The sequence below is a fragment of the Salmo trutta genome, chromosome 17 (assembly GCF_901001165.1).
Source record: "Salmo trutta chromosome 17, fSalTru1.1, whole genome shotgun sequence".
In the NCBI taxonomy this organism is placed as follows: domain Eukaryota; kingdom Metazoa; phylum Chordata; class Actinopteri; order Salmoniformes; family Salmonidae; genus Salmo; species Salmo trutta.
Window position 1 is genome coordinate 48,413,257 of NC_042973.1, and position 12,769 is coordinate 48,426,025.

General features: G+C 39.0%; 1 protein-coding gene across 1 annotated transcript in view; it reads left to right on the top strand.

Annotated features, from left to right (window-relative positions):
* The window catches only part of LOC115152333 (kit ligand), a 46,541-nt gene extending 34,054 nt beyond the window's left edge, over positions 1–12,487 (top strand). The window contains exons 2-9 of the mRNA XM_029697102.1: positions 1,140–1,247; positions 2,813–2,869; positions 3,058–3,210; positions 4,000–4,195; positions 9,883–9,983; positions 10,661–10,773; positions 10,929–10,980; positions 11,153–12,487. Of these exons, the coding sequence (XP_029552962.1) occupies positions 1,140–1,247; positions 2,813–2,869; positions 3,058–3,210; positions 4,000–4,195; positions 9,883–9,983; positions 10,661–10,773; positions 10,929–10,959 (759 nt within the window). The 3' untranslated portion in view covers positions 10,960–10,980; positions 11,153–12,487. The remainder of the gene's footprint in view (positions 1–1,139; positions 1,248–2,812; positions 2,870–3,057; positions 3,211–3,999; positions 4,196–9,882; positions 9,984–10,660; positions 10,774–10,928; positions 10,981–11,152) is intronic.
* The last annotated feature ends 282 nt before the right edge of the window (positions 12,488–12,769 follow it).

The window sequence follows — 12,769 nt, forward strand, 5'->3', positions numbered from 1 at the left end:
CAAAGTGTAATTCCGTTACTGTGGAATTGCCCATAACATGCTCAGACTGTCATGGGGAAAAGGGTGGAAGTGGTGACAGGGGCGAGGGAATGCCCCAGGGGCAAGGTGTAGGCAGACTGTCACACTGAAACACTATAGGCATTAGTCATTAGACAGTGAAAGGCCTGGTCTGGATACCAAGGCTGCAATTCAGAAGATTGAAGTGGGCCAATTAGCTGAAGACAGCCACATAATGGCAAGCTGTGTCTAGAAAGGACTAGAGCGTTAATGGTCTGTCACCGTCTATTTTACAGAGCCTAGTGTTTGAAGACCGACTTCTAAGGGAACATTATCATCACTATGGTGAAAATAAAGTTGCGTGGATATGTGCTCTTCTCTTCTCATGCCTAGGATGTTTTGTAAGTGTCAGGTTGCTACCTTTGATCAACTAAGATCGGCCAAGGGTTAACTTTAGTGGATTATGTCCAATTAAATTATTTATTTCCAAAATGCTATATCCACATTTTTTTCTATCGAAATTCTTGTTTATCAGATATTTTATTCATAGATTGTAGATGTGTATGAGAATGTGTTTTTTTGCAAAACGCTATATATTCATTGTTTAGCTGGAATTAAATGTTGGTATCTGTATATTTTACTGTGATATGTGGTTGTCTTACCCAATTATCTAAAGATGAATGCACTTACTGTAAGTTGCTCTGGATAAGAACATCTGCTAAATTACTCAAATGTAAAATGTTTTACATACAAATCTCGTATTACTGTATTGAATTATAAAGAAGTATAATATTTGTCACAAATGTATCATTTGTACTGTTCTTTATAAAACAATTATCAGAGAGTGAGGTGGAAAAGTAGCATTTTGCCCCCAAAAAATACGATTGTCTCTCTGAAATGAAACCAAGTGACAGATTTTAAACAAATACAGTACATCTGTCATTGAACAACCTCATGCCATAATTAGATAGTGAAAAAGCACACCAATCTATTTAAGAATGTCTTTAAAACAATAAAAGTTAATATACCAACATTTCTGAAAAGAAACTCTTCAATTGTAGGCAACAGCTAGTTACGCTAATAGCATATTTATCTGTAGACATTTCTCATGATGTTGTGTGTTTGTTTTTCTTGGTTTTCAGATTTGGATACGCATCTGTGTCCATTTATTGCTGTGCACCACATTTGGAGTTCACTCAAGTGAATTTGGAGATGCTGTAACAGATGACATCACAAGCATTTCACTATTGGTAAGGTCCTCGGACGTACTTACTTCTTCAAGCCACCAAAACTGCAAATGAAACCTCTTCGGCTAATGCTCTTATTGTATTTAGCTGTCTCGATCCAGTTACTGGCAGCATGTAGTCTTATTCTCAACCAGGGATCCTTTCGAAATCAACCTTTTGGCTTAGTCGTAACATTGTTGCAATGCCAGATGCACACAATTCATTTGTAAACTTTATACTTTGATACATTGATCCATTTAGATTCAGTCATTGTTTCCTAATACCACTTATTATCCGAATGAGTATTGTAATGCAGTAGGACTTCCTGCATTAGCATTGTCACGATACCGGAATTTTTACTTCGATACTGATACCAGGTTTAATATCGCAATACTCGATACCATCATGATACTCAATACCAAAACGATACCACAGCAAAACAGGCGTATTAGCCAAAGTCACAGAATGGCACTTGATCCAGACAGATAAACTCCAATACTGCTCTCTTCAATAGTTGGAAATCTTTTGAGTTCAATATCATTACATTTGAAATTTGATGTCGACATGTTTCAGGGACAGCTATGTTTGCATTAATGAATCAATTATAAAATCATACAATTAATTTGGCTTTGTTTTTACCAATCTAACTAAATAACAAAATAATGGTAATCAATTATTTGAATAGTAAATCTCTATTGATAAACTGGGAAATCAAGATGTACTAGGCGGTCTATCCACAATACAGGTGGATGCATATTCAATAGGAGTGTGTACATGCATTGAGTTTTGAGCTTGTTTTCGCTGCTTTCATATGGCTACAGATAAGACAATCTGTTTACCTTCCATTTGGGACTTATTTTATTGTACTGATCAACAAAATGTTCATAGAAGTAGCAATCTCTTCTTTTATAAAGTGCCCGCTGTCTCTTTAAACCCAGTAATGACGTCATTCATGATGAGTCACACGCCCACACAGTCAGTTTAGTTCGGTGAGAAAGAGACGTGACCGGTGAAGGGAGAAAGTATCTTTGGATGGAGATGATTAAGTGAATTAATGACGTTTTTGGAGACAATTAGCTTTGAAATCATCATATTTTGCATCACAAACAAAGTACTAGGATATTGAATTGATGTCAGCGTCATCTGTAAGCTAGCAAGGAAAGTTAGCCTACAAAGCTGGAAGCTGCCGGTATCATCTTGTATTGTAAAGTTTTCTAGCCTGTATGAACATTGTTTTACAATAAGTAATTAACAATATCAACATTTCAACATGCCTTGTTGCATTATTCAAGTGTGTTAACTTCTGTGCAGCATGAGTGGGGAGCCAACATGTTGCATGAACGGTGCGCTCGTGCTAAGGGGACATCGGCTGCACTGATAGGCAGACTTGATCCTCTCAATCAGTATACGACATAAGACACATTTGAGAAAAGTGATGACAGTAACAACAACAGTTTTTCATGTTCTAGTATCAAAAAAGTACAGATGTTTTGATATACTGTGCAACACTAATTAGCATTAATGTAAATCTGTAGTTTGGTAACAAACATTTTTGGTAAAATGTTTTGATATTGTCTGTTTTTGAACAGAAACAAAATATACCTAAAGATTACAAGATTCCTGTGACATACATTCCAAAAGAAGTGGTAAGATTGTTTTCTTCGCAATAGCATTATTACACTATTATTATAACTTCAAATGTTTGTATTTCTTAGAAAATATAATCGAATGACTGTGATGCCTCACCTTTTTAGAGGGTGGACTATAATTTTTAAATGTCAAAACTGTCCAGTAGCCATGATTATTATGTCCTGATTATTGTTTTCTTTTTCAGGGTGGGATGTGTTGGGTCACGCTAAATGTTTTCCACTTGGAACTCAGTTTACGAGGATTAGCAGACAAGTTTGGAAACATTTCGTCCAACAAATATAATATCAGCATATTGATCGAAATGCTGAAAGAGACGCGATATCACATGAAGAACTTGGTACGTTTGGAGCTTTGGTTCTAATACTAATACTGTAACTGCGATAGCTACTATGACAGATGAGGACACATGTTTAAGGCTATTCAAAAATGCACCTTTGAAGTGCATTACCATACATATAATATTTATGATACCAATATGTCATTACCAATTACAATTATCGCAATAAGCATACCACCCATAGTGCAATGGGTTAGTTGAACGTGTCAACTGCTTCAAAACATTGAAGACTGAATTGGCAAAGGACTTGTTGGATAGAGGCTTTGACTGGGATGACTACCTAGCTGCTTTTAGTGGAGCTGGCCAATAACACATACATTCATGCAATTCTTTCTGGCCCATTGACATGAAATAGAGAAATACAAGAGACTAGAATAAATTAATAAACAGGTTTACAAAAGTTCTTAGCACAAATATCTTGTCAGTAGTCAGCAATAATGTATTGTGAGGACTGGATCATCTGTCAGGTAGATCAGGTATTCACAAAGGGACCTGGGGATCTCTTGTAGTCTCATGAGAGTGAAGAAATATGTTGATAATGCAGATGTAATAAATTGTTGAAACATATTACTCATATTAACTTTGCTCATAATCTAATATGGATAATTAAGTCCCCCTTGTCCTATATGTCTTAATTTTGGGCTCAAACATCTCTGTCCAGTTGTGTTCTTTGAACTATTTGATGCATCGCTAAATGAGAACGCCATTGGGTGGAATAAGTTAAAGCTAACATGTTTATGTTTTGAATTTCACATCGTTGAGATTATTATTTCCCTTTTGTATCCTTAGGAGGTGATCACGTCTGATTTTGAGTGCCACTACAGAGACGAGAAATGGCAGACAGGACACTATTTTCAGTTTGTTGAAGATTTTCTAAAAACGGCCCGTTCGAATAGAGATTCGCCAGAAGAATGCGATCCACCTCCCTGTCCAACAACAACAAAGGCACCAGCAACTACAATAGCAACAAAATACCCCACATCAGGTAAATGTTGAAGTGTTTTTGTTTAAGTGTAAATATTATCTTACATCATTGTTGCATTCGATAATATTCAGATAGTGGTCAATGCTGATACGGTCATAGGAGTCAGCTCTCAGTTTCGATCTTGTTAAGTCGTCTAAGATATAATGTGGTGGTAATCATATACCGGAATTAAAAAATACTATTTCTCTTCTTTGGTGGATGGGCACCAATACCTCTCCAATAACCCTCCTGCTGTGTTCCTGTCGATTTGACCGATTTACAAGTTCTCTCTCTGAAAAATGGTATATACATTTTTTTTAGGCCTTGCTCACAATTCATTCTGTGGCAGCACAATGACCAAACGATATACTGTATGTGAGGCTCTTGATAATATCTTTGATCATGACACTGGTGAGGAGGGGAGAGTCCTTGTTAAACTTTGACACAAAGTAGTCTGTGATAAATAGCACAATATGTTTCATCTGAGTATTTGTTATTGTCAAAATAATCCATACATTCTGCTTTTTTAACTCATAAATGAGTTGTATGAGCTCAGGTCATTGAGGCCTACAGGTCATAAATAGCAAATAGAAGTTCAAAATGTTTAATGTTCACAAGAACTTAAGTTGATAAAAAAGATCTAACACAACATTAGGTGATAATATATGTATTATTACGGATTTATAATCAGCTATAATGGGGCGGTCATTTTGGATTGGGAACAGAATTAATTAACATGAAAAGAACACAACAGGAGGGTTAAATGAATTGAATACTTTTTTTGCGTTAGATCTCTTCTTCACATGACAAAACATGAAACGTACCAAGTGCTTGGAAGGTCCATTGTGACATTAGTGCTAATATTTTTTTTTTATTTAACTAGGCAAGTCAATTAAGAACAAATTTTTATTTACAATGAAGGCCTACCGGAGAACAGTGGGCAAACTGCCTTGTTTAGATGCAGAACGACAGATTTGTACCCTGTCAGCTCAGGGATTCGATCCAGCAACCTTTCGTTTACTGGCCCAACGCTCTAACCACTAGGCTATCTGCCGCCCCTTCAGCTGAGTCACAGAACCAGAGGAAGATTAGGGCAGCGCACAATTGGCCCAGTGTCATCCGGGTTTTGTCTGTGTAGGCCGTCATTATAAATAAGAATTTGCTCTTAACTGACTTGCCTAGTTAAAGAAAGGTTACATTTTAAAAAATTAAGTGCAGTCGCAAAAACCATCAAGCCCTATTATGAAACTGTGTCTCATGAGGACAGCCACGGGAATGGAAGAGTTACCACTGCTGCAGAGAATAAGTTCATTAGAGTTACCAGCCGCAGGAAATGCAGCCCAAATAAATGCTTCACAGAGTTCAAGTAACAGACACATCTCAACATCAACTGTTCAGAGGAGACTGTAAATCAGGCCTTCTTGGTCGAATTGCTGCAAAGAAACCACTACCAAAGGACACAAATAATAAGAAGAGACTTGCTTGGGCCAAGAAACATGAGCAATGGACATTACATCAGTGGAAATTAGTCCTGTGATGTGATGAGTCCAAATTGGAGATTTTTGGTTCCAACCGCCGTGTCTTCGTGAGACGCGGTGTGGATGAACAGATGATCTCAGCATGTGTACAGGACAATGACCCAACACACCTCCAGGCTGTGTAAGGGCTATTTTACCAAGAAGGAGAGTGATGGAGTGCTGCATTAGATGACCTGGCCTCAACAATCCCCAGACCTCAACCAAATTGAGATGGTTTGGGATGAGTCGGACCACAAAGTGAAGGAAAAGCAGCCAACAAGTGCTCAGCATATGTGGGAACTCCTTCAAGAATGTTTGAAAGCATTCCAGGTGAATCTGGTTGAGAGAATGCCAAGAGTGCAAAGCTGTCATCAAGGCAAAGGGTAGCTATTTGAAGAATCTCAAATATAAAATGTATTTTGATTTGTTTAACACTTTTTTGGTTACTACATGATTCCATGTGTTATTTCATAGTTTTGATGTCTTCACTATTATTCTACAATGTAGAAAATGGTCAAAATAAAGAAGAACCCTTCAATGAGTAGGTGTTCTAAAACTTTTGACCAGTAGTGTATATAGACACAGAACTTACACAATCCACATACAGTATGTACACTATAAAACTGAAGCTAAAAACTACAGAATACACTAAACACTATAAACAACATTATAACGGATGCATGTAGAGATGTATGAATTTAAAAAAATTACAGGATGATGTGCAATGGGGGAAATATATATGTAACCAGTGGCAGAGCGCAGAAGAAAGTGCAATGTGCAGTTGTAGGATAAAAGTACAGGGTGGATAGTCCGTGGATTAAATTGCAGAGTGGAAAGTCCATGAGTGAGAAGATCATTTTGTACCAGGTGGCCACGGTAAGGGCCAAGGTGTGGGGGAAGAAGCTGTTCAGGTGATGCAAGGTTTTGTTCGTGATTTACTTGAACAGTTTGCCAGAGTTGACTCTTTGAAATAGTGTGTGACCAGAGTGGAAGGGGTCGACGAAGATCTTTCTGCACGCTTCCTCGCCCTGGAGTCGTGCAGGAACTCGATGGAGGGCAGTGTGGAGTGTGATTGAGATTGCGTCACCTGTGGATCTATTGGAGTGGGTATAGGGTTTCCAGCATGACTACATACTCAATTTACATCACAAATAATATTGTTAGTGCGGTTAGTATGAGTATTTCGAACACAGCTTCACTAGTTACTGTGCCTCATAAGCACATGATTGACATCAGGAAAGGAGGGTGGGCTATCATTGATTTACATCAATCAGGCGCAACCAATCAGGCGCAACCAACGGATGGGATGGAGGGTGGCGACGACTTGCGGGCAGTGGGTTTCGAACAACAATGACAAATTATAATCATATTATATTATATATATTATGTAATATTATATATATATTATATATATTATATTATAATAATATATTATAATAAATAAAAAGGGCACTTTTGAGACAGGAAATGCAAAAGGACATGTGCTCTGCACAGGTAGAGCACTCTAGTCAGTAAGAAGTTGAGGAGGTTACAATCTAAGATAGATGCCCTCAATCTCACACAAATTATCAAGGAACCTACCAGGTACAACCCAAAATCCGTAAACATGGGCATCCTCATAGATATCATCCTGACCAATTTACACTCTAAATAGACCTCAGCTATCACTGCCTCATTGCCTGCGTCCGTTATGGGTCCGCGGTCAAACGACCACCCCATCATCACTGCCAAACACTCCCTAAAACACTTCTGCAAGCAGGCCTTTTTAATCGACCTGGCCCAGGTATCCTGGAAGGATAGTGACCTCATCCCGTCAGTACAGGATGCCTGGTTGTTCTTTAAAAGTGCTTTCCTCACGGTCTTAAATAAGCATGCCCCTTTCAAAAAATGGAGATCTAAGAACAGATATAGCCCTTGGTTCACTCCAGATTTGACTGCCCTTGACCAACACAAAAACATCCTGTGGCGTACTGCACTAGCATCGAATAGTCCCCGCGATATGCAACTTTTCAGGGAAGTCAGGAACCAATACACACACAGTCAGATAGGAAAGCAAAGGCTAGTTTTTTCAAACAGAAATTTGCATCCTGCAGCACTAATTCCAAAAGGTGTTGGGACACTGTAAAGTCCATGGAGAATAAGAGCATGTCCTCCCAGCTGTCCACTGCACTGTGGCTCGGAAACACTGTCACCACCGATAAATCCACGATAATCGAGAATTTCAGAAATAATATCTCTACGGCTGGCCGTGCTTTCCACCTGGCTACCCCAACCTCAGTCAACAGCTCTGCACCCCCACGCTTCTCCTTCACCCAAATCCCAACAGCGGATGTTCTGAAAGAGCTGCAAAATCTGGATCCCTGCAAATTAGCTGGGCTAGACAATCTGGACCCTCGCTTCCTAGAATTACCCTCCACCATTGTTGCAACCCCTATTACTAGTCTGTTCAACCTCTCTTTCGTATCGTCTGAGATTCCTAAAGATTGGAAAGTGGCCGCGGTCATTCCCCTATTCAAAGGGTGAGACACTCTAGACCCAAACTGTTACAGACCTATATCCATCTAATGTCTTCGAAAGCCAAGTTAACAAACAGATCACCAACCATTTCCAATCCCACCGTACCTTGTCCACTATGCAATCTGGTTTCCGAGCTGGTCGCGGGTGCACCTCAGCCACGCTCAAGGTCCTAAACGATATCATAACCACCATCGATAAAAGACAGTACAGTGCAGCCGTCTTCGTCGACCTGGCCAAGGCTTTCTACTCTGTCAACCACCGTATTCTTATCGGCAGACTCAACAGCTTTGGTTTCTCTAATGACTGCCTCACCTGGTTAACTAACTACTTCTCAGATAGAGTTCAGTGTGTCAATTCGAAGGGCCTGTTGTCCGGACCTCCGGCAGTCTCTAAGGGGGTGCCACAGGGTTCAATTCTCGAGCTGACTCTTTTCTCTCTATATATCAATGATGTCGCTCTTGCTGCAGGTGATTCTTTGATCCCCCCTCTACGCAGACAACACCATTCTGTATACATCTGGCCCTTCTTTGGACACTGTGTTAACAAACCTCCAAACGAGCTTCAATACCATACAACACTCCTTCCGTGGCCTCCAACTGCTCTTAAACGCTAGTAAAACTAAATGCATGCTCTTCAACCGATCGCGATCAGCTTCCTATTTCACAACAAAGCCTCCTTCACTCATGCTGCCAAACATACCCTCAAAACTGACCATCCTACCGATCCTTGACTTTGGCGATGTCATTTACAAAATAGCCTCCAACACTCTACTCAGCAAATTGGATGAAGTCTATCACAGTGCCATCCATTTTGTCACCAAAGACCCATATACTACCCACCACTGTGACCTGTATGCTCTCGTTGGCTGGCCCTCGCTACATAGTCGTCACCAAACCCACTCGCTCCAGGTCATCTATAAGTCTTTGCTAGGTAAAGCCCCGCCTTATCTCAGCTCACTGGTCACCATAGCAACACCCACCTGTAGCACGCGCTCCAGCAGGTATATTTCACTGGTCATCCCCAAAGCCAACACCCCCTTTGGTCGCCTTTCCTTCCAGTTCTCTGCTGCCAATGACTGGAACAAATTGCCGAAATCACTGAAGTTGGAGACTTATATCTCCCTCACCAACTCTAAGTGTCAGCTGTCAGAGCAGCTTACCGATTGCTGCAGCTGTACACAGCCCATCTGTAAATAGCCCATCCTACTACCTACCTTATCCCCATATTTGTTTTTGTTTTTCTGCTCTTTTGCACACCAGTATTTCTACTTACACATCCTCATCTGCACATCTATCACTCCAGTGTTAATTGCTAAATTGTAATTACTTCGCCACTATGGCCTATTTATTGCCTTACCTCCTTACTTCATTTGCACACACTGTATACAGATTTTTCTATTGTGTTATTGACTGTACGTTTGTTTATCTCGTGTGTAACTCTGCTGTTGTTTTTGTCGCACTGCTTTACTTTATCTTGGTCAGGTCGCAGTTGTAAATGAGAACTTGTTCTCAACTGGCCTACCTGATTAAATAAAGGTGAAATAATACAAACAAAATATTACAATTATTTGCCTGCTTTCAAATACATATGGTTTGAATGGTCCGATTTTGTATGATTTCTTTGCTTGCACCTTTTCGATAATCTTACAGACTAGAAACATTTCTGTCCCTACAGGGAAAGAGTCTCTGAGGTTCCTGCCAGAAGTAGTGGAGAGAAGCCTCCTGTCACTACTTGTAATTCCCATTGCAGCCATCGTGTTTCTCTTTGTGTGGAAGGTGAGCTGTTCTTTGAGCCTAAAGACCTGTAACTTAAAACCTGACTGTTAGCAATTGTCAATTTCTTTGATTGCAAGTACATTTTTTGGTCTTTGATGGTTATTTTGTCTGTGACTGTCTGGGTGTTTCTTTCCCAGTAACTGCTACTTTGACTTCTCTTTTGAATTTTTGTTAGGGAATTTTACTTTGTTTCTGGGTTAACATGGGTTTCCTTGGTGTTTTAAGGTCCAACGCAGCCTTTTTGAAATATGAAATCATTTCTGGGTAACAATTAAGTACGTTACTGTGATTGTTTTAAATGAAAATTGTAAAAAAGGAACAAAAATTTATTTTTAGCAAAGAGTAATTTCTCAAGCAAGAATTTAGCTAGGACTGTCTGGGAGTGGTCTGAGTGGGGATGGGAAAACTGAAAACTATCTGTTGTTGGCAGAGAGGTTTGGATCTCTTTCTTATCAGTTTATTAACTAATTTAAATCATGACGATGTCACCCGGCAGGCCAAAACTACATCCCACCATAACAAGTAGACATTTCAGGTGGTCTTTTCAAACAACTATCATAATTTTCACAATTGCACAGTATTATTCCAACCTCAGTGTGGAAAAACATATACAACACAGAAAAATAAAGTTTTTGAATGCACTGGGCCTTTAACAAAGTGTTACTCTTATCTAACAGGTGAAATCAAGGAGCAACCAACATCAATCAGATGAACTGAAATCAGTGGAAGGAGGCCTCTTCACAGGAACAGAAGAGAGTTTGGCACCTCCACTAGATGACATTTCTGAAAAGTAAAGACATTCACTCATCTGTTTAATCTATCAATTCACTAATCTTAATATCTGACAGGTTTTCGTGTGCCAAAATAATTTTGTAGTTTTGTGGTGAGGTGAATTTGTATCTACATATCTCAATAGATTTATGGTACATTTTTTGTCCATTACAGGAACAGATTGAACAGCATTGAGACAGTGTAATTGTTCAATCCTTGGAAATTGGTGAGATGTTTCATATCAATATGTGACCTCAGAGATGGAAAACCATCTTAGCCAACTCCTGACATTTATGGCTTGACAACAAAGAGTATGGAACCAGGATAATTACTCTTAGCTCGCTGTATGTAAAGATTAACACTAATTTACTATACATCCACTTCTTTCTCTCTCTTAGGTGTACAGAGGAGTCATCTAAGAAAGAGCGAGCAAACAAAAGTAAACATAAAACTGCATTTCTTACGGTGAAAGACAGTCTTCTCATACCAGAACCAGAAAATGGCACACAACTTATCACTCCTGCAATAAACTGGGAGTTGTTCTTGCGAGAATATATTAACCTGTCATCTATCATCAAATTTCATCATATGAAACTGAAAAGGAGAGTGGGATTCTCATGGAAACATCTGGAGACATCAATAACTGTTGAAAACACAGTGAACTTCACGGGACAAAGTTGGTTTCACAAGCACCCCCCCGTTTGCACTTTTTGTGGGTTTGGCTGGAGCGTGGACACTGGTTCTACTCAAGAACGCAGCATAGAACAAACGCCTATAAATGGCTTTCTTTCATTAGGACTGAAGCATAAATGACTACCTCTAGTCGCCCTCACTTTCCTCAACTTCTTCTCAGCAGCATTCCACTCCACTTCCTTCTCCATCTTGGTTTCCATTGGACATTCCCTGAGAATCTATTTTGAAATGAGTTAGCTAGAAATATTCTCAAATTTAACCATCTGTTTTATTTGATGTTTTTGGCCATGTACGTACGGAAGGGATGAGGTTGTGTGATGTATTTATTTATTTACTCGGAATGCTGACAGCATAATATTGCTGCAGTTGGAGAAAAAAAACTGTCAGTGATTCAGCTCATCTATAGAAATACTAAATGAGCAGGAAAAGGTCTACGAGGGTGGTTTATAAAGACTACATAACCCATTATTCTGCAATGCATAAAGCCTACTTAAACAGCACACTGGAATCTATAAACACATGCGTTATCTATATTAAGACAGCCATAGAGTGATGTACTTACGTATGTATGATGGTGTTGTTAATTGCTTATGAATGGATTGTATGAAAGGCTTTTGTTGGAGTTGTAAATGTAAAAAGAATTGCTACTTTGACTAACTTTCATTTTCCCATTATATACAGTAAAAATGATTGTCCATATAGCAATCAATAGTAGATCAAGGGTAAATCTTACATATCCATATTGATTTAGATCAGACATTGAGGATCTGATAACGCAAGGTTTTTCTATGCCCTCAATGCACAAGAAAGAGGTGGTCTAGCCTCAAGTAAACCAGTTTTGCATCAGATTCTGCATTATAACTCCGCTCTGGTATATTGCAGCCTAACCACCCATAAGGTATATTATGTATGTTGCATGTACACAGCTGTACAGTTTAACAATGTGTTAAAGTGGTTCAAAGCTATTTATTGAAATTGAGCCAAAAAAAACGTTTTTACTTGAACAATACACTTGTCACTCCAGTAACCAAGTACCCTAATGAATTGTGTTCCAAATAACCTTCAGTAACCTATACAGAAAGTGAGCTAAAACGTTTATTTCTGAGGTAACAATATTAGAAAATGTTCTTAACACGCACGTCAAAAGCCAGAATATAGCAAAGTTTGGAGAGGACCAGACTCTAAAATTCACCATTATTCAGTAAAGTGATATGATCTGTGTGGACAGTGTCTATCAGTTTATCCACTGTCTATCAAATCGTGTGGTACTCTTGTTGTACTCAGCAACTCAGGCTACGATATTGCAGCATAATTATGAAGAT